Raw genomic sequence first — 21790 nt, forward strand, 5'->3', positions numbered from 1 at the left:
CAACGCCAGTATTCCTCAGAATTCCGACATAACAATCCAATGATTCGGCTAACTCAATATTTTGACGGCCAAAACAATTTACTTTTCCTTCAACTAATAGTTGCATATTCTCTCATTATTATTCTTCAAGCTCCGTGGCGATATGCATCTTCGTACTAATGAAATGACTATATAGTAGGGTTGCCATACGTCCGGAATTTCCCGGACATGTCCGGAATTTCACTGTAAAAACTGCGTCCGGGAGGAATTTCTAAAATGTGGCTAAATGTCCGGAATTTTGAAGGCCTTATAATTTTTTTCGTAAATCAATATAAACAAGATTATTTTTGGGCAGATTTATGCTACATGAAATTTTTCTTCGCGCTGCGCGCGATTTAGTATCATATATACTGATTTTAATATGGGGACTACCACCCTCGTCAAAACTGCGATCAAAAATAAACAATAAATAACCTTCATCTACAAAAAGAAGTCTAATTCTAAGCGCAATTACAGGATAACGGTTTCTTAATAGAGTCGGTTTAGGGCAGGCCGTTTGGATGCTTTATTCAAATATGGTGGTTCTAAACCCGGGGGTAGTTTGCCTTTATTCTGGGGTTCGCGGAGATGTTGAACGTAATTAGCTTCCAAAATAGGCCGTAAGTCTGGGCAAATGTGCCGACCTCTAATTAGTAATCAGCTCATCAAACTTTGAGCTGGACCGCGGCACCTTTTCAAATTGGAAATGGAGTCGCGACCATAAAAGGTCGGAAAACACCGGATATGCGGTGTTTATATAGCTCAGTGGTGCAGTACGCATCGGCATTAGGCTGATAAATAATGTTACCGGCGTGACATGAACATGACTTTACGATGTAGAATCACGCTCCTTGCATTTTCGAAGTCATCATCCTAATCAAGCTCTACCGCTAACTCTGATCATGTGGGCGGAGAGAGGATCAAAATTATACAGTAATATATGGACGAACTAATATTATTGATACAATTCATTCAAATCATTTAACGACCGGACGCACATAGTTAGCCCCCAGAAGTTGGATCGAATAGCCTACCCTACGCCAAGGTGAGCCCAAGATCAGTGTTTATTTGGGCGGGAGGGGGCTGAAAAAATGTGACTTCGGCCCTGGTTACAACTTACAATACACAACCATATACTCCTGAATCGGATCGTGACCACCTCTAGTCGATAGACAAGGCGTTGTGACGTCATATTATTCGACAATGTACTCAAACCAGATTTGGAAATCCGCTAGTCGGTGCTGAAGAGCGTCCGGAATTTGTGAAACGAAAATATGGTAACCCTACTATATAGCTACTACCGTTGACAATATTTGGGCTAAACCAAAAAAAATTGAGTTACAATTGAAATGTTGTGGATGAGAAAAGGACGACATAAAATGTAGTAGAGTTCTGCTTCCATGATTGTGAAAATAGTTGGTTTGTAGGTGAAAATTACATTACTTTTTGTTACTTTTTACCAGAGTTATCAGGGAAACGTTTCTCTTATCGCATCTAGTGGACCATCAATTACTACCGTAGAACCCTTTCTGATAGCTCTATGGGATAATCAGGTGGATGAGGTTATCATGCTCAACAATCCGCAACGAGAAGCGAAGGTATTTGAGTATTGTGCGTGTGACTGTGAATTATTATTGAGAAGCAGGGATATATAGAACTCCGGGATGGCTGACTTCATTTTGGCCATTACCTAAGTAGGTCCAGAAAGTTACCTGCAATCTGCCTCGAAATATCCACTTTTCTGCAAGCTAGCAATACAGCTGTTTCTAGAATAACGATCCTCAACCTTTTGCGGAATAGTTAGTTAAGCTAGACATTCTTCCATTATCACAACCTTACTGCTGTATAGCCAACCTAGTAAAGTTCAACACTGCTGTATAGCCAACTAAGGAAACTATCACAACTCTGAATTTCAGTAAATCATGAATGTGTTTAATTTCTACACATCATATAATCTGCATCAGGCCATAAATAACAGAGTGAATAACGAATAATATCAGCGTCTTCTACCTATTTACAAGCCATTGTCGGAAACCTTGCAGCTGGGATGGGGGGGGGGGGGGGGTAATAGGATTGATTAAATCAACCGTTTCAATTCGCGTTAACCGACAATTACCATGGAGTATAGGGTTGCATTTAAAACAAACATATTTAAAACCAGGCCCTTGTATACAATATACTTTTTTTAAGCCATGACGTCAAGAATATTCAATAGTGACGTCATATTGGATTGACATTGACAATTGCAAATATAGTGTAAATATAGCTCCTTTGACGAAATATCTGTGCTATTGCCGTTGAACCGACTATTTTGAGGGTTCCAGCCATCCCATATCGATATTAGTCGGCTATATCGGGTGGTAATCGTCCGTAGGCTCATATAACACGTATTTTAGAAAGTATTTACACAATTATGGCATAATTTTACAACGTTGGAAGAATTTTTTTAAAAGGCCTTTGTTTAAAACACTGTTTAAAGCATGTTTTAAACATAGTATTTCAAACACCGTTTATTTTAAATGCACCCCTGCCATGGAGCATTTCCAATAACAAAAAGATAGCACGGCCTGTAAGGACTCGAAATTGTGATAGCAGCATTGTCAGCTTCTATGTCACTCAATGAAAGTTGATCAAGAAATCAACACACCATTGATACTTCTCTTCAGGTTCAAATGTAGCCTCGGGTAGAAGTTCGGTACATATCATTATCAATTCAAGAAGCATTCGGTAGACCCAGTTGTTGAATTCAGCTGATATTTTGTTCACCGAGAAATAGTTTCATGACCGCAGTGAAGAAATTGCCACCATGGCTTAACGGTACATCACGAATGGGCCTCCTGAAGCATTTCATGCCATTTATCAGTTGAGAAATATTCAGTATCATTGTCTTGCAGATTTTCCGATAGAGCGATAGATGATTCCATGTAAAAAAATCATCTCGGTGAGGAGGCACGAGATCCAAATATTCAAATCGTGGCCATCTTTGCCAAGATTTCAATGGAATGTGCCCAGTATAATATATCAGGATATCCACTGTTGACGTGATGCAAATGCTGGAACATCGCGTTTGTTTTTCCGGAATCTGCAACAAAAATAAACAAATGATTTATTTAGAGACACAAATTAACCTTAAGAATATATGTAGATGTATGCAGAGTTGGTCAGTAGTGAAGAACTTCTACTTCATTGCAGTACTCAAGTAGTTGTTGCCTATTTTCGAAGATACATCTTGTAATTCTGAAGCAGCCATCTCCAAACTTGAGTACCTTGCAGGCATTTCACTTTACAGCTACTTAAGGAAGTTTAAATACCAGTACGCTCGGGAAGACGACTGTTACTTGAGTAGCAATGCAGACTACTTTAACCACATCAAGATTAATGTAAATCGCTCATGTAATAACGTATCACTAGAATCAGCCAAACTTACCTTGGGCCGACTGAGGAGAGGTCCATGCGTTATTGCAACGATTTGACTAAACCTTGCAAATTGAAAGCAATCTTCAGAGTTTTCTCTTCCTCCATCGTACAGGCCTATAGCCTATAGACTATATATGGTAAAGACAGGCCGTATCTCAGGGTCGTCTCGTGTCCTGACGATTGTGTTGGCTTATCCATTCAAGGGAGTGGGCATCTTCATGGCCTCAGTAAGAGCAAATGGTCAACAAATGTTGTGGCCATATACTGGGAGTCAGCCATTGGTAGTTCACTTCACAACAGTGCACTTCTGTTGAAGTATAATTCCGGTACTGTAGCATTGAGGTGCCGCTCATTAACAAACATATGCCTGCCTTGTTTTACCAGACATGTTACTGATGAATAGTATCTGTAACAAGAGATTGGATTCAACAGTTGTTATGGACACTTACACAACTGCAAAGACCTTGACGCGTTGTGTTGTTTGTATTAGATTCAAATGTTTGGTTATTCTCAATTGAAATTCCTCTTGAATCTTGCACACCGGTGGTGTACTCAGTGGCTCCAATTCTTACTAGGAATAATCCAGCAATGATCTGGAATACCGGTAAGCCTGCAATACCAGCAGCCAGCACTACCTGCATATTCACATATTAATCTATAGTACAAGATCTTAACTGACAAAGTCCCTCCTAACGGTCGCATTCATAGTTGACACGGCACAGTGTAAATGTACACTTGTACTTGTGCAATGTACAGCCTTGGATGGTGACATACATTCGCATAACATGCCGGTAAATGAAAAACATACCGCAAGGCGTAATCAAAATCATACTGCGGATATCAATGTTAACGTTGGAAATTATTCTACATTTTGTTATCTTCTCACGATTATCAGCGCAGCAAATCATGTTACATAAGATACTACAGAAGCAGAGATATTCCGAAGGCGAGTAAATGGCCGTACCGGTATACCGGTAAATTGCTGCTGAAGGAATAGGGCTAATACCGCAAAGTTTCAGACTACCTGAACATCTCATAACCTAGTTAACCTCTAGCTTTATATAATAACATAAACACGGATATTATATGCCTCTACCGCTCTCAAAAACTTAAAATTACACACAGATGAAGCGGCTGACCGTAACGTGAATCAAAACTGAATGCGCGAATCTGGACCCACTTAGGTAATACCGCGATGACGCAATTGACGCAGTCAGCCATCCCGGAGTTCTATATATCCCTGTTGAGAAGTATATAATTGGCTAAGTCATACAGCTCAATAGTTATGTTTATTCAGAAATGCATTTTCATTACTACGTGAACTCAAATTTAAGTTAAAAGTGAAAGGAAATTTGAGAGCAGTCATTTTTCTCAGAAACCAGCAGTATTGAAACTGCGGCTTAAATACTTTCTAGGGTTGTTATACTTCACGCAATCAATATCTTTGATATTGAGCCCCAACGCCCTCCCTTCTTAACCCTCTGCGAAATGTATAGATAATATCGGGTGACCACTTCCTAAAATTCCTTCGTCACTTCGGCCGACATCTATCTAAAATTCGATTACTGAATGAATGCTTAATCGCGTTCAAAAAGGTCAGTGAAAAATTGCGTTCAACTAGCTTAACAAAGCGTTGAGGAGCGAAGACGCGTGATCTCGATACCATAAATATGGATGAAGAGCAATCATACCACTTGTGAATCTCTTTTGGAGGCAGCGCATCTACTGTGGCTTTGTAAGGAAAATGACTCACATCAAAATATTTGTCGCAGTTTCAACTTTATTTTGAGACAACATCATATTAACATCTATTTTCCTCTTTCGCCTCTTATTAGCCGTGATCGACCGTGTCCCACCTCTTAATGCTCTGCTCGGAATTAACAAAAAATTCTATATTTGTGAAATCACAGAAACAAGTTTTTGTTATGTTTTTATACATACTATTGGAACAGCAGTTTGTTACTATTGATGCTAGTAATGTTCGTTCACTTTGGCAATCTTCCAGAAAACTTTGACTAGACTCTCGCTGCCATGAGTCAATTTCCGAAGCCTATCTTTAACTAGGGTCACTATCACAGTTGGATCAATTGTAATTTGTAATTGTAATTGAATGTAATTAATTACATTTTTCAATGTAATTGTAATGTAATTGTAATTGAAGCATTTTTATTTTGTGTAATTGTAATTGTAATTGTAATTTGACAAAAATTTTGCTCAATTACAATTTCAATTACATTAAATTGCTATTGAGACCTGACAAGCACAGCATAAAACAATTGACTTATAATGCATTCTCTTTAAACGAACGACAAGGAATTTGGTGGATCCATTCGCGAAGGCCATTGACCGCGCCCTTGCGGGCGGAGTTTATTTTTATTTTTACCGCTATGCTGGCCTCGGCTGCCATTCCATACAATTTTTAAATTACTAACCAACCGATGGATTCGCAACACGTGGCTCACGATTGAATACGCCGAGAAGCGAACTGCTGAGCCGGCTAAAAGCAGCAGAATTGATAGTCCCATAGCTGGCGATCCAAGAGTCGAAATTTGATATGTATGGTCGTAATCGAAAGCTAGTGTCGCACTGATTCCGCAATAAAAGTATATTTCCAGGCAATGGTACCATCCCAAAATAGTCGTGAAAGTATGGGAATCGGCATTGTCCTGAACAATCGCTATGGGCGTAACTGGTAATTGTTGTAGTCATACTGCTGCAGCGCTCTCACTTTTCAGAACAGTCGGCCTTAAACGGCTATTTTGGAGCAGTTACATTGCCCTGACGAGATTTTATTTTGTATTTTCGGAATTAGTACATCAATAGCTTACGATGAAAACCAGATGCATCAAATTTGGACGCATGGATCGCCAGCTCTAGGACTATAAAGTTTGCTGGTTTTAGCCGACTTTTCAGTACGTTTGTCGGTACATTCATCCGTGACTCACATATTGCTCATCTATCCGTGGGTTGGCAATCTACAATACGATTTCAGATCACGATGATGCATCGTTATTTCGTCTGGCTAACTAACCAGACCACTGGATATTATATAACGTCTTATCTGACAAAGCACGGTTTTGTTTTTACTCCTCATCCTAATTCCTACGTCCCTCGATAAAAATAATATTGTTTCTTTAATTATATACTATATACGCAAATCCAACACATGCATATATTATAATACTTTTTCAACGACATACTGCACCCTATCCTCAATCCTAACCCATAGGAAATTAGGTAAATAACATTTTACATTTCCAATTACGTGAGCCATAATTACCTAGCATACAAAACACGCTTACATTACGTCACAGTGACATCTTACATAGCATACTATGTACGCACATCAACGCAATTATTACTACACAATCTGAACTAGACTTGAATTGTTGTTAAATACGACGCTACGGTTGTCAAGGACCACGGTTGAATTTATGACTATTCAATTAAATGTTCAACAGCAGCAATTGTAATTGTAATGTAATTGATGCATGCAAGGAGTAATTGTAATTGTAATGTAATTGATGCATGCAAGGAGTAATTGTAATTGTAATTGTAATTTGATATTTTTAGCATGGAGTAATTGTAATTGTAATGTAATTGAAACATTCATGAAAGTAATTGTAATTGTAATTGTAATTGAACTGAAATAATGTAATTGATCCAACTCTGGTCACTATCATTCTGGGCTTTTAAATGCACTGAGTGCTGAGCTTGTGATATCGGCGACAGGAAACCCAGACATATCGACCCGTGTGCAAATACCAGAGCAAAGATTTGAGGCGTCCAGCGAACTGATTCCTAAACTTTTTTGTTATGTGTGTTATATATGTGCTTGTCTACTACTATGGCCTATACTCTATGGTTATCTACTACTAATATGGGAAGTGAGTGGCGCAGTGTGCTAATCAACACGATCATGACACCAATGGTTGTTGAATGTGTCGGCTCTATCAAGTTTCAATGCGTCGTAGGTTTATCTGGTATCCTCATCGCCGACCAAACTGCGATTGAAATGAATTTAAAAGCCCAAAAAGTAAAGTGAGCTTGAAAGCCGCAGCAATGATTCGACGAATGATTAATGGCTGATCCGTTCAAGAGGGAGTGCAAGAAAAATTGCCATGAAAAAAAAACATCATTGAACTGTTGAAATCGCCACCGTGCCATTTCCGAGGAACACAAAGTCATATAAGGCAATGTCGTATCAATACAATACTACTATAGTCTTGTGGACCTGACCATTATATATCTGGTTAAAGAAAGGTGAGGTGACTAATACCAATTCAATAACAGGCGGGATTGTGTATCGACTAAACAATAGGGCCCGCACCGTCAAGAAGACAAGGTTCCGCTTGTTCAGAAACAATTTCTCTTTCAAAGTTCACTGGCCACGTGATAAAATTATTATGTTGGCTAAATAAACGCTGCACACCAAATGTGGCATTATTCCAACCGGTAGAAGCGAGGTTTTTGCCGCAGAAAGTTTTGAATTTATTATTGCAATGGAAAAATTCGGATTTGAATAAAATAGTATTCACGGTGGCTAACCCTATTATTTATTATAAAATCATGGACTTTGAAAGTTTTCTACTGCAGCATCCTCGCTTCTAGTGGTTGGAATTGAGCCAAATTTGGTATGCATCATCTTTACTGCCATGCAGTCTAGCAATTTTATGGGTAAAGTTCAGTTCTTATTTTTAATTAATAAATTCACAGCTTTTTACTGCAAGAATCTCGCTTCTACTGGTTGGAATTGAGCCAAATTTGGTGTGCAGCGTTGTTTTAACCAACCTAATAATTTATGACATAGCCAGTGAAATCTGAAGAATTTTTTTCTTCTCAACAGCCCTATTGCGCACACTAGCAGGAAATGCCCGACCATCATCGTGGCACTGTATACGATAAAGATGAAAATTCAATTGACAATATCCCGATTTCAACCTCAGCATAATAGAGGAGTGTTGTGGTGCAATGTACGGTGGCGCAGAAATTTCCGTGTTGGGTGCGTTGAATTTTTGATATGCCGACCGGCATGGGACGAGTTGAAGTGATGAATCCATTCGTCCATATGATGAAAAAAGGATCCGTGATACCCAACCCATGCTGGATATTTATTGCATCCACAAATCTCTGTCAGCAATGCCTTATAGAGTGTGTGTGTGTGTGTATAGAATTTTATCCCTGCTTTCCTTCTACCGTATCATCCGGCCCGATAACATACCATGTACGGCGAAACATATTTTCAAATGATGACGAATTAAATGGAATGTACTATACGAAACTTCAAAGCTTTGTAAGACCTGTATCGGAAAAGCCGAACAGATTCTCGTTCGAGAAAGACATATTCGTACTCATTGAACCTATACCTCATCCTATGATGACCTAACACTCGTCTTAGTGGAAAAGTGAGATTGTCGCGAGTTGTACGTGTGGTCACCGCATACATACCGATAACTAATCATAACCTCCACAATTGTCCCAGAGTCGCCGTAATGAAGTTTAATGAATATTAATACATAAAAAGCATACGTTTCAAAGCTCGAATAATTGCCCCAAGATATCGATTGAAATTTCCAGAATATGGAAGAAAACTTCTGCGAATATTGGCCGAAACATCTCAACACAACAGTAACCTACAATAGCATATCTATCACACTTCGAAGTGAGCAAATAATGGGGAAAAAGGTGGAAAGAACTTTTCTGCTTCACAGAAGGAATCGGCAAGATCGGGTAAGAAATTTACAATGTTAAAGATTCCCGTCATTTTCAATATAAAATCATAGCATAAATGTAATCACTGGGAAAAAGATGCAAACATAATGGCATATTTTATATTTCTTTATTTGGCATATGTCATCTCTACTGGTACATTTAGCTGATTAAGCAAAGTCAATACCTTGGTTGGAGAATCGGAAAGCTGCCGGATCAGGAGGATCAGATAATCGAAATGATCAAGCGCATCATTGATTTTGACCAGGAAAGTGCAGCAACCATTCTGGTCCATTGCACGTAAGTGAAATACGTTTGAACTGTTCGTCGAATTGGTATTTTCAGGCGTATTTTTATGAGTAGTCTGCTATGCGGTAAAAAATACAAAAATAAAAGCACGATAGAACACGTAGCCGACTATGCTTGTACTAATTCGTGATATGAGTACTGAGAATATCATCACGCCTGTTCCGCTAGCGGGCGATCCCAATCCGATTATTTGGGGAAAAGGCGTTGTAATTAATTATTACCGTATAAATTGGAGTTCTGCGTCGTCAATGGTGCTCGGAAAAGAGTGTGAACTAACATATGACATAACAATGTTGAATCTGCACTAAATGTTTGAAATCAGAACCTTTGCTCCTTCGTGTAGCCTTTCAAGAAATAGAAATAGTTTCGGCCGCCGTGTTCGTGACCCATGCATGAGTGCACACAATATACATATTCCTGACATAAAAACGAGTCGAAGGACATATAAGGTTGTGTGATAGCTGCAACAATTTTACTCCGTTTCCAAGTGATGGTTAAACTTGGATTATTATTATTCTCTTTATTCACAGTAAAACTGGTAGATACACACATAATCCGGGGAGCAACCTGCCCCCAAAGGAAAATGGCGAGATTGGAGTAAATTTTTAAAATTTCAGTAATACATTCAAATTGTTATTCCTATGCAATACACGGAGAAGTCAGATTACAGAATTGCAGCAGATGGAGAATTGGCAAGGGTTACAGAGCAGAGGTAGAGATGATTGAAGATGAAGAATCGAAATTACAGAAATTATGCTGTGGTTCACAAGTGTAATTTTAGTCCAGTGGTGCATTCAGGGCCTTCCGAAGAATGTGCACAGTGCCCAATAATGTGATCTTTTGGATCATGTCGAATCGAACGTTACCCGGAATTTGTTGGATATGTCTCATGAGTTTTTTGCTCACGACCCCTGTAGCACCAATGACTATCGGTACAATGTTTATTTTGCATCGCCACATTTTCTCACATTCCATTTTGAGGTCTGCGTATTTGGAGTATTTTTCTGATTCTTTTTGCAGTAGGTTGTGATCAGCTGGGACAGCCAGTTCAATGAATAAGCATTCTCTTTTCTTTTTTAGTTTGACGATTATATCCGGGCGGTTGCTCCTGATTTCGCGGTCAGTTATAACTGGTACATCCCACAGAATTTTTACTTGTTCGTTTTCTGTCACTGGTGCTGGGCTGTAATCGTACCAATTTTTTGTCGAAGTGGTGATGTTAAAATGTTTGCATAATTCAAGATGAATGTAGTGACCAATCCTATTGTGTCTCCATGTGTATTCGGTAGCTGCAAGTGCACCACAGCCGGACATGAGATGTGCTACAGTTTCATTTTGGTTTCATTTGCCGTCCGTGTTTTGCTTCAGAATTCTTTTGCGATAGTATTTTGTAGGAAGCGATTGGTCTTGTGCTGCGAAAATGAATTATTATTATTATTAATGGCGCATTTACAGTGACGCTTATGGTCTTTTTTCAGGTTTTGTGCACCACGACACGAATATTTGTAATGTTCATAATTTATTGCCTTTCGTCTTTTTGACAACGTCTCTCACTCTTACTCTCACTCAGACTTCAGTCTCTCTCGCTCCCACGCTTCCCTATCGTGGTCTTTGCTGCCGACTTTGAGCACGACTAACTTTCAGTCTGGGCTTTTCAATGCACTGCGGAAAAAAAACGATTACAAGACGAAATAGGATGAATTTCCCGATGCGGTTTTGATCACGTCGGAATATTTGAGGCAGATAATGTTCGCAGCAGCGACTGTCAAAACGTCATTTGTCAAAATCCAATGTCCAAAATCAATACTAAACCGACGTTTTTGGAAGCAGGTTCCTGGTGCAATATATTTTCAAAAAAGATTTGCCGACCATATTCGTGACACGTTTCATGACTCGGAAATTTTTATTTGACAAAGATCCGCACCCCTAATGGTAGCAATAAAAAATATATATATTGTTTTGCGTGATTCCTATGTTACCCATTCAAAACAAAATTACAGCCCGAAAAATTTGCCATAGCGTTTTAGCCGCATCTGTGTGTCATATAATTCCGATCTTTTAAGAAGCTGAAAATAGTATTGTAATATTTCGATCGTCATTCATATCTACGAGTCTAAGCTAGTGTGGTTCTCAACCTATACTTCCTGGAAATACTAGACTCCCTGATCTGATCTCAGAAGATCCCGAGATGCCATGACACGCAATGCACTTTTGTATATGGTTCGTGATGGTCATGACACGTTCGTCTTTGCCATCATTGGCTGCAGACGCGATCAGTAGTCGAACTGTGACTCTCGCGGTTTGTGTGGTGTGCAATCATCTCCGCGGGAGATGTTGGGGTTCAATATCCAGTCTTTCTAAAATGGCAATAATATCTTCAATATTTAGCTTTCAGAAGCTCATTTAATACACTAGTCGACAAAATGTTTTTTTGGCAGAACATCTGAGAGCCGTTTCTGGGTTTTCGAGGTTGATGAATACGAATATTATATTAGTTCTCCAAATTGGCTCTTGTTCCGAAGATATTTGAACCCCTAAAAAAGTCGAAATTTACCCTTTATTATTTCACTTGGTAGGAAGGAAAACCTGTTTTTTTCTTCCAATTTTATACTTTGCATGAATAGATAATTGACTATGAAGAACTCTCATGTCGTTTTCCGTCATTCTATCAATATTAACATAAACTGATGCGAAATATTTGTAGGTCAAAAAAGAAGTGTGACAGGCCTAACACTTGTACTTTCGCACAACGAAAATACACATTATCTTGTATCAATTGGTCATTCTACAAAGAAATAAAGGTGTATTAGGCTATCAAATTTGTCCTTGAAAAGCTTAACTATAATACTCATATGCGTCTCATTTCATTTGGCTTGTAAATGGAAAATTGCATTCTCAGTGAACAAAGTGGGTATACCTAGTATCCCTATCAAACGCGAAGCTTAAGTCTATTATCTTTGATAGATTTCTGATTCGAATACCGTTGAAATATTTCAATTTAATATTAGAAAGGAGCTCACTGCATGGAATTTCTCCTAAGATTTAGTAAATAAAACTTTTTGGATAATCACAACGCACGTCTGGGCTCCTCATCGCCGATCCCGCTGTAATACAGCGCATTGAAAAGCCCAGACGAAGAGAGAGCCGAACCCGTGAAAGGAGGCAGCAAATGAGCCGAAAAAAGACTGAAGTTCATGAAGACATGCCATTATGCTATTAGGAAATTTACTGTGTGGGCGCAAATAACCACGAGTTGCAAGCGCCAATTATATGCGTTAATAAAAACAACAACAACAACAACAACGCACCCAACTACAAATAGTTGGTTGGAAAATTTGTATCTGCATATGGAAAACTTGGAACAAACACGAACATAAATGTTCACTTCCTGTTCAGTCATCTTGATATATTTCCTGATAATCTTGAATAACAAGAGGAGCGGTTCCACCAATACATCAAAACAACAAAGGAAAGATATCAGTGCAGATCAGATGAACATAGTATGACGGAACATTGCTGGAACCTTTCAAGAAACTGCACTGAATATCTTACAGCCGAAAATCGTCCAAAAACAATTGTGCTTTAAAATAAATTATTAATATTATATTCCAACTGTTTATTTCAAATTTACAATAGGCGGTTGGCGTAAAACTGATTGAAATAATGCCGCGTTATTGGAGTATATAGGGAAATTCTTATTTATGACTTAAATATACATGACTGGAGTTTATTTATGTACACGATATCCGTGAAAGTCTATAACTATGATAAATCTAATACCCCTAAATATGGTGTTGTTGCTGTGTTTTGATTCAAAAGAGTCTTTTGTGTGTAAAAACAACAACTACATTGAATTTCTAAACTTTATAGTATCACACAGTTGATTTTCTATCTAGCTATTTTGGTCAAAATAGCACCGTGGGTTACCTCCAAAACAAGAGCCAATTTGAAAAAAAATGAAGGTCATATTCGGAATCAATGCCCTCAGTGCCGCAGTGTTATCAGTAATGGTATCACGCTGTTGCGTTTCGAGCGTCTAATACGACAACACTTTCCTAGGTGAAAACTCGCAGTTCTAATCTGGTATATGGAAGGGAACTGCGTAGCTCATTGATTTGCAATAAATTTTCATTTTTCGTTACGTGTGACCATCATATATTGATAGTTTTATTATTTCAACAATTTGCTGATACGGCATCCCAACGGCTGCGTACACCCCGGGCGTTGCACCTTTTCTCCTCGACGTTATGAACGGTGTCCTTGAAGGCGGCCCGGTGCCGCCCGAGTGGCTCGAGAGCGAAATCGTGCCTATATACAAGAAAGGCGCTGCGAGTGACCCAGCGAATTACAGAGGCATCTCCCTCATGCAGAACGCGGTCAAGCTGTTCGACCGAGTACTGCTCCTTCGCATACGTGAGCAAGTATCTACCAAGCTCCTGAATGTCCAGAATGGATTTCGACCATCCCGCGGTACAACAGAGCATATCCTGGCACTGCGCACAATCATTGACACCTGCCGCTCACACAAAAATAATGTTGTGGCTGTCTTTGTTGACTTTGCGAAAGCCTTCGACTCGGTCTCGCGCCCAGCCATGGCGAAGATCCTCGGATTCTATGGAATTCCTGAGGTGATAAGGTACGCCAATATGGCCCTCTACATTGACACACGAGCGCGAGTCCGAACAGACGACGGTCCAAGCGGAGATTTTACCACTTCGGCTGGCGTGCTACAAGGTGACACTTTTGCACCATTCTTGTTCGTGATAATCCTTGACTTCGTGCTACGAATGGCCTTCCCGGACAACTCGGACTTCTTTGAATGGCGGCCACGGCAAGGAACGCGTACGCGTACGACTCGCGAGGCTATCCACGTCGGTATTCTTGCCTACGCGGACGACCTCGCCTAGCTTGCCCCGAATACCGCGTCGGCACAGCGCCTCATCAACCAACTAGAGGCCGCCGCCGCTCTTATTGGCCTCCAGATCAATGGCAAGAAGACTGAGGTTCTAGCCATACCAGCTCTGCCGGAGAACGCGACACCAATTCAACTGGGAGAAGTCAGGCTCAAGAATGTCAAGAGTTTTATATACCTCGGTATTGACGTCGCAGACTCTGGCAAAGCACTGAAGGCGAAGCGAGCAAAGGCCTGGGGCGCGGCAAGGCGGCTACATTGCCTCTTCCACTCAAGTGCCTCACCGCAACTCAAGACCCGCATTTCCGTGCCACTGTCGAGCAGGTTCTTCTTTACGGAATAGAAGCACTCACGCTGGCAGAAAAGCTGGCTAAGACACTCAACGCCAACTACGATGCACTCCTCCGCTACGCACTCGGCATCCACCACCCGGAGCACATATCCATCAATGCTCTGCGCAAACTTACAAACACGGTCCCATGCCGTTTGCTGGCTGCTGAACGACGCTTACGCATCGGTCATCTAGTGCGGCATCAAGACGATCAATCCGCCGCCACCATCATCAACCACATTCCGACGGAGCCATGGCGCAGAGGTGGCTGGAATAGTACCACATGGCAATCAACAATAGAGACCGAGCTAGCGCAACGCGGGCTATCGCTCGAAGACGCCCACGACCGCCCACGCTGGAGGCGCTTAATAAGGGCCCAAAACTGATTATCTTGATGTTCCTTTGTTTTCTGTTTTCTTCTGCCCTTTTATTTAATTGAAAGCCGATATATATATATATAATTTGCTGATGTTATGTTGATTTCATGAAAATAATATATTGTGATGTATTAAATCTGTATTGTGATAGATTTTTGTTTTTATGAGTTAGCGAAAAATCACATTCCTAGAAAAGGCTTGCAGATTAGCGTAAGCGCCACCGATGTTAGTAATGGTTAAAACTAATGTTTTAGCAAGTAAAATGAGGTTTTTCTGGTTTTGTGTCAGTGGGCGAATGGGTCATAACAAGCTGATTCAATTTCTCTTGTTTGGAAACATTTGTTTTCCTGATACGTAGGCTACTGTTCTGTTATCATAATATGCCCTAAAATCGTAGTTGATATATATCAGTCGAGCTGAACGGATCGAATCATACCAAATTCGATCGATGGTCAACAGCAAAACAACCACGACAGCGCTAGTCAGCCGAAGTAAACGTGGTCTATTTACGAGCTGTATGTTTTATTACGCAAAGAATTTTTAGTAAATTCAATATTCAAACGACTAAGTGGAATAGCTGCGGAAAAAATATCGATGCGCCTACTTTGTAACTCGATTGTCAAGCTGCACTCCTCCAGCCCAGAGAAACTGTCGCTATATTTGTAGGAATTCCAATTTGGAATACAGAAATAATTCCGTTGCTCTTAATTACTATATAATTAGACATCAAATGATATGTTTCCATGGTCGTCACAAATATGTTGTATTGTACAAGCATGATTATTCGTGTTTCAAAGGGCATGACATGGAATCATTCAAAATTCCATTCCTATTTAGGGACGGTTTGAGACGAAGTGGAATTTTCATAGCGGTTCTGAACATGCTCGCCAGACTTCAGTCGGAGAAAAAGATCGATGTCTTTCGTACCGTTAAAGATCTCAAAGATATTCGACCCGGAATGATTCCAGCACAGGTATACATCGGTGTGACGTCAGTGGTAACGCCTTGTAGATAAAGAAAGTTCGGTGACTGGTATCACATGTCTACTATAGGCCGTACCCAAATATTTTTTCTGATGTTATAGCTGTTCATTCGACTCGATGAAATACAATTGCAGACGCCCATGCTATGATGACACTAGCACTGAATGGCGGGTAGCTACATTCCTCGTCCCGTTTTACAAGGGGTGCAGGGAAACTTGTGCCCGGAAATAATCTTTTTTAGCCCTTTACCATATAATTTCCAAATTATAGCGACGCTGCTTGAAAATCGTTGATTAGACGGAACCGGCCTAAGTCATGCTGATATGTTGTCGATGCAACTGAGATCCTGGAGACGGGTATCATTTAAAGTGGTGAAATGTTGATGACCTACTGTATACAATAAGCAGGGCCGTAACCGCCGCATCCGTGACCCCCCAATTGGGAAATAGCCCGAACTTGAGGGAGCGCAAAATAATTTTGCGAGAAATTATAGAGTGTTTGTTGAAGATTTCGTACTTGTGACTTCAAAATTTTTATCGATCGCGTTTCGTGGTGGTTGAATGTATACCTTTTAATAGCAGTACCGCAGCGCCCCAAGACCATGTTACGCAACATTTAGTAAAAATAGGCACTTTAGCGCCGGCCATTACCTCTCCTCGGCACACCAAGACTGCTGGAGTTTCGACCAACATGCAACTTCGCAAAGTTGGTTACCAAATAATACCTGGGCCTAAAATTGCATCCACATGTTGACCGAAACCAACAATATTGATAGCCTATTGTCAATTGTCTATATAGGTGCGGAATAGTCCTGCGTTTTGCTATCTATCTGTCTGTCTGTCCGTCCGTCCGTCCGTCCGTCTCCGTGCGTCCGTCTGTCTGTCTGTCTGTCACCACCTCCATCAGCTCTAACTATCACTTCATTTGCAAAAGCTACCACGAACGAAGCGTCCTTTCGTATAACTACCTGAAATCGGACCCGCAGAGTGATAAAAAGAAAATGAGTCGAATTGACTAGGGTAAAACGTTAAAATCAAAGAATGGCTTGTGATTCGGAACACAGGGACTTGACAGAACCATGGACGCAACAAACTATCAAACTGTTATGGGGAATAGTAATGTATCAAAAGGGTCGTAGTTTATTGCGTTGCGTATTTTCCTATGTAAGCAGGTCAGTATTAGAGTGGGGTATCGGCCGTATTTTCGATATTTTGTTCGGGGCTGGATTAGGGTCGGATATTCATTTTTTGTGATACGGCCGGAGACGGACCAGAAAAGGGCAGCGTTGTCCTATTCCATTCTGGAATCAATATAGTTACAATGAACAGATCATGGAAATAAACCACATGCTGAGACCAAGTTGACATAATTACTTTAGACAAGGGATGGGTTTGATCTTTGAGTTTATAATTTCATGCTTGTACTGTTTCTATCAAATACCAACCTGTGAGTAATGGTCGGAATTTTTCGGATCGGATCACGTCATTTTTGGAATCCCGCATATGAGTAGGCCAGAGTCAGGCCAGAGAATTGAAAAACAGGATCGGAATCGGATCAGATAATTTGTCGATCTGCCCGGCACCCTCTGCCTTGCCCCCTCTAAGTATAGTTATATGCATATTGCATCATCTTGCAATTTTTTATCCAAGTTATTTTCGCCAATTAAAGGTGGCGAGTAAGGTATTGGCACGTTTCACAGAGAAAACATCGACGGATTTTTCAGCGATCGGACATTTATATCACTATTTATTATATTTTCGCTACTATTTATTTGTTCAAATATTCGACGGTAAAGTTAACCCTTTCGCAATGACATGATTATTAGCCAACTTATATGCCCGAAACAAGGATTAAGCTACAATTCTCAAATGCTTTGATATGTATCAAACTTTGTTAAATTCCAAAATATTCTACCTATAATTTTGGCACAACCGCTATCGCTTTTATGGTGTCTTGTCATGATGCATTTTCTTCTCTCGTGGTGTTTATATCTTATAATTTTGACCAATTTTACTAACTCTCTACCAAGTACAATACCAATTTGATTCAAATATTCCTAAATGTGATTTTTTATCGTGTCAGGCGATAGCTAATTGCTACAATAGTAACTCACATTCATATGGAATGGAATGCCAGTCTACCAGGTCGCAGCAAATAAAGCCTACTTGGAAATACATTCATTAACCATATTATGATGCTGATGTTCGCGGCGACATCAGTAATCTGGGAAATTGACCGCGAGCACATTTGAGTTCGAGACCCCTGTTCCATATTGTTAGATACATTGTTGGAATTACACCTGTTTGCTTAAAATTCTAGCACTTTCCTGGCTACATATTGGAATGAACAATCAGAATATAGAAATATAATGACTGTTCTACTTGATTTGATTTCAACTATCGCTGATTATTTTAGATCGACTACATGTGCTGCTACAATCTCGCGAAGAACCTCTTGTCGAAAGAAAATGAATATGTGAATGAAACTGTTATGCATGTCGACCAAAAAGACCATGTTACCGACGGAGTATACGAAGTTATATAAAAAGGACACATTCGCATAGTCACAGACATCGGATTACAGGCTGTTTTAACACTCGTCATTTCTAATGCCTCGATACTGAAAATCTTTATTTTGAGACTCGGGTTGTTATCGGATGGCGTGAGAATGATGCATACATCAAATTTACGTACTGGCCTACTGATCATGATCACACGCCTTGTTCCATTTTAACGGTTCGGGCATGTTCGTTTTGAATCTCAGGGATTCGTATCAACTCCTTTTCAGTATGGGCGATACAGCTATGTATTTCCTTGCATATAGATTTGCTGTGATTTAGAATTCATAGGAAGCAAAGCATTGCCAACACAATGTCTTTATAAGTTGATGCAGCGGCATAAAGAAACTCAAATATCACAAATCTCGAATCAGTCTTGCGCAATTCTTCTCACATCGATCTTGATCGAACTTACAACGGCGCAGATTGACTGTGGACGTCGGCAAATTGTTAAATATCATTTCCATAATATTACTATTAATTTTATATCTATTTACTACACTGGTTCATATAAAAAAATCATAATTGAAGATATGAACGATTTTAGGTTATATCAGGGGCACCGAGCTCGAAAATGGCATTAGTTTATGCGAATTAGCTCTAGTTATCAAGAAAGCACATTATTGTAATTTTTTCAAGATATTCAAATAAGGTACCAGTATATCAGAACAGCGTATATTAGTTGTTTCCGTAGTCCATAGATGTAGCATTGTTGCGGAAAGTTTCGCATTAGGCAGCAGCAGTAATATGCCTGCGAGTAGCCTATCCCATCTACCTATATCGATATCTCTCTTCCAATAATATAATATCTTGATTAAACCTACCTTCAACCCTGTTCCTCGCTCATATTTCCGACTTTTTATGGAAGTGAGCTTTAATACCCATCCGAGATCCAAGAGCATGAAAGTTTGTAGGCATAGCTTTTATGAGATACACATAGCTGCTTGCTTTTGTGTTTCCAAGAAATCCTCTCACAACTGCAACGAAAGAGTCCAAACTGCCCTTTCCACTTCAGTCATATTCAATGGGAAACGTGCTCTTTAAATAATTTTTGTATTTGTGGCCCGTCAAAAATTCCTCCTTCCAACTTTTCAATACCGAGACCAGGAGAAACTATGCACAACATATCAAAATAAGCACCCTCTTTATCGAAGGCCTTGGCAAACTGTTTCATCAGATCTATTTCGATGAACAATTGAGGTGAACGGATGCGTTTACAAGTGACGAAACGTTCATTCACGACAGTTTTTCTCCGTATGTACCATTCCTTTTAAATCCAGTGTTTGTCAGAGGCTGGACTATCCCAGTACCAAATAACGGAGACATATTTGGCGTACCTGTCTTTTTGTCATAAGAGGAAGCTATTCTCAGTATTAAAAAGTTTATTCAGTACCATCTTATCAATCAGTAGTGTTCCTTGAAAACAACTGAGTAGCCAATTGTAACACATCATCATTTTCAACAGGCATGTTAACGTTGAGCTCTCTAACCTGCCATTCGATAGAATCCATCGGTTCACGTGGGAAGATGAATTGGTGGAAGCTGTCTATCCAGGCAAATAGCGCTAAAATGATAATTTCATGATAAAACCAACTATTGCCTTCTCAGTACGTTATCAAGATTAAGTTAGTGCTACATGTGAGATGATATAATCATTACGGCAAAACTTCGCGTGTCTCGAGTTTTAATTAACCTATGTAACTCATTGGCACACATTTTTTCGTGATATGTGTAGTAAAAGCCAATGTATAAAAAACGAGAGCCGATTTAGCAATTGCAACGACATTTTCGGACTCAGAGACCATGATATATTTTTAAACCGGTCTATCATGTCATGTTTATTTATAAAATGGCATGAGCTATCAATCTGCTGTATCTTTTTTATGTATTTTTGAAAATCAGAATGGTGCATGTCACTTTGTGTAGAATTTTCCGCAAAGGTCGTCGACTAATTCAAATCAATCGGTATCTAAATTAACTATTATTATAGGTTGACATAAGGATTATTGCGGCGCAGAAATATATTTCAGTGGGCGGAAATCCTATAATTACTGAAAGATGTCCCAAACAAATACCATAAACCATAAACTATAAAACCGAGGGCCTGAGAAAAGAATATTTGATTCTGAATGAAATCTAGAGTATTTTACGACGTAAATTTAAATTGAACATTATCTTGTCTAAACCCTCATCTAGACCTTGTAAAACTACAGTATACATTATGTCTTCATTTTATTTCAACGCATAAGATATACATATACATTTGACATATATCGCTATATCATCGGCATATGACGCATAGGAATATTAGTGGGCATTGGCTCAAATAGAATTGCATACCTAAATTAAAGTCTTACAATACTTCATCGACAACATTGATTAATCGAAATCAAATCATTGAACATATCTTTATTCCAGAATGCCGTAATGAAATTAGGTAACGCGAATGACGATGACAGCAGGTCAAAAGCATTAAAGTGACCTGCAATAATATTTTAAATATATTCATGTGGAATTTTTGTAGATTTGTAGACGTTTAAAACATTTATCATGCAACGGAAACAATGTTCTATATATGAAATTCTATCTCTTTAAAGATTTTATCTGAATAAATTCAGAAGACTATCGTTATCGGAAATCAGTGGTACGACGGAAAAGGTTTAAGATGACTTGACTACACCATTCATTCTGATTGACAGTCAAGCTAGAAATGTAAAAGATAACGATTAGGAAAAATCTGATAGGAATGATAAGTTGCAGTTGAAGTATCATACCGCAATTCTTTATGGGGCCAGATGTCGTTAAACTATAGTTTTTTCGTGTGAAAATTTGTCGGTTCTCAAGTCAAAAAGATTTTTTCAGGCCAGACTACTTCGTCAGGACAGACAGTTCTAACCAGAAATGAAGATAAGTAGCGCAATTTTAACATTATGTGAAAAACATCTTATTTGCATACGTGAGGTCAGAATTAGGTTTTTTTAGTCAAATTCGACCTTTTTTTAGGTGAGAAATTCGCCCTAATCATAGCCTACTGTAGGACTGTATAACTACATCCAATAAAAGTTAGTGCTGGGCTGGTGGACACTCTTTTAAGCTGCGTCAACTTCCAATAATTATATGATCGAAAATAAGGTATTATCGGTGCTGTTAGTCCTGGGTTGTCATTGCCATCTCTAG

General features: G+C 39.4%; 3 protein-coding genes and 1 long non-coding RNA gene across 4 annotated transcripts in view; 2 read left to right on the top strand and 2 right to left on the bottom strand.

Moving 5' to 3' along the window:
* The window catches only part of LOC145437976 (uncharacterized), a 574293-nt gene that overhangs the window by 72639 nt on the left and 479864 nt on the right, over positions 1–21790 (top strand). The window lies entirely within an intron of this gene.
* LOC145437902 (receptor-type tyrosine-protein phosphatase epsilon-like) lies at positions 1486–19496 on the top strand. Its single transcript, XM_080315288.1, has 5 exons — positions 1486–1616; positions 9013–9165; positions 9311–9444; positions 15911–16046; positions 18472–19496. The coding sequence occupies exons 1-5, from the start codon at positions 1587–1589 to the stop codon at positions 18598–18600; spliced, it is 582 nt and encodes a 193-aa protein (XP_080171414.1). The 5' UTR covers positions 1486–1586; the 3' UTR covers positions 18601–19496.
* Positions 1929–3587, bottom strand: LOC145436871 (uncharacterized). Its single transcript, XR_013914453.1, has 2 exons — positions 3446–3587; positions 1929–3100 (listed from the first exon to the last, which is right to left on the bottom strand). It is a non-coding gene; the product is annotated as an uncharacterized LOC145436871 (long non-coding RNA).
* LOC145437899 (uncharacterized) overlaps positions 6559–21790 on the bottom strand; it is a 63406-nt gene continuing 48174 nt past the window's right edge. The window contains exon 2 of the mRNA XM_080315286.1: positions 6559–7111. The gene's annotated coding sequence lies outside the window, so the exon portion shown is untranslated. The remainder of the gene's footprint in view (positions 7112–21790) is intronic.

This window comes from Botryllus schlosseri, chromosome 4, assembly GCF_051294905.1.
Source record: "Botryllus schlosseri isolate E-star chromosome 4, Bs_hap1, whole genome shotgun sequence".
Classification (NCBI taxonomy): domain Eukaryota; kingdom Metazoa; phylum Chordata; class Ascidiacea; order Stolidobranchia; family Styelidae; genus Botryllus; species Botryllus schlosseri.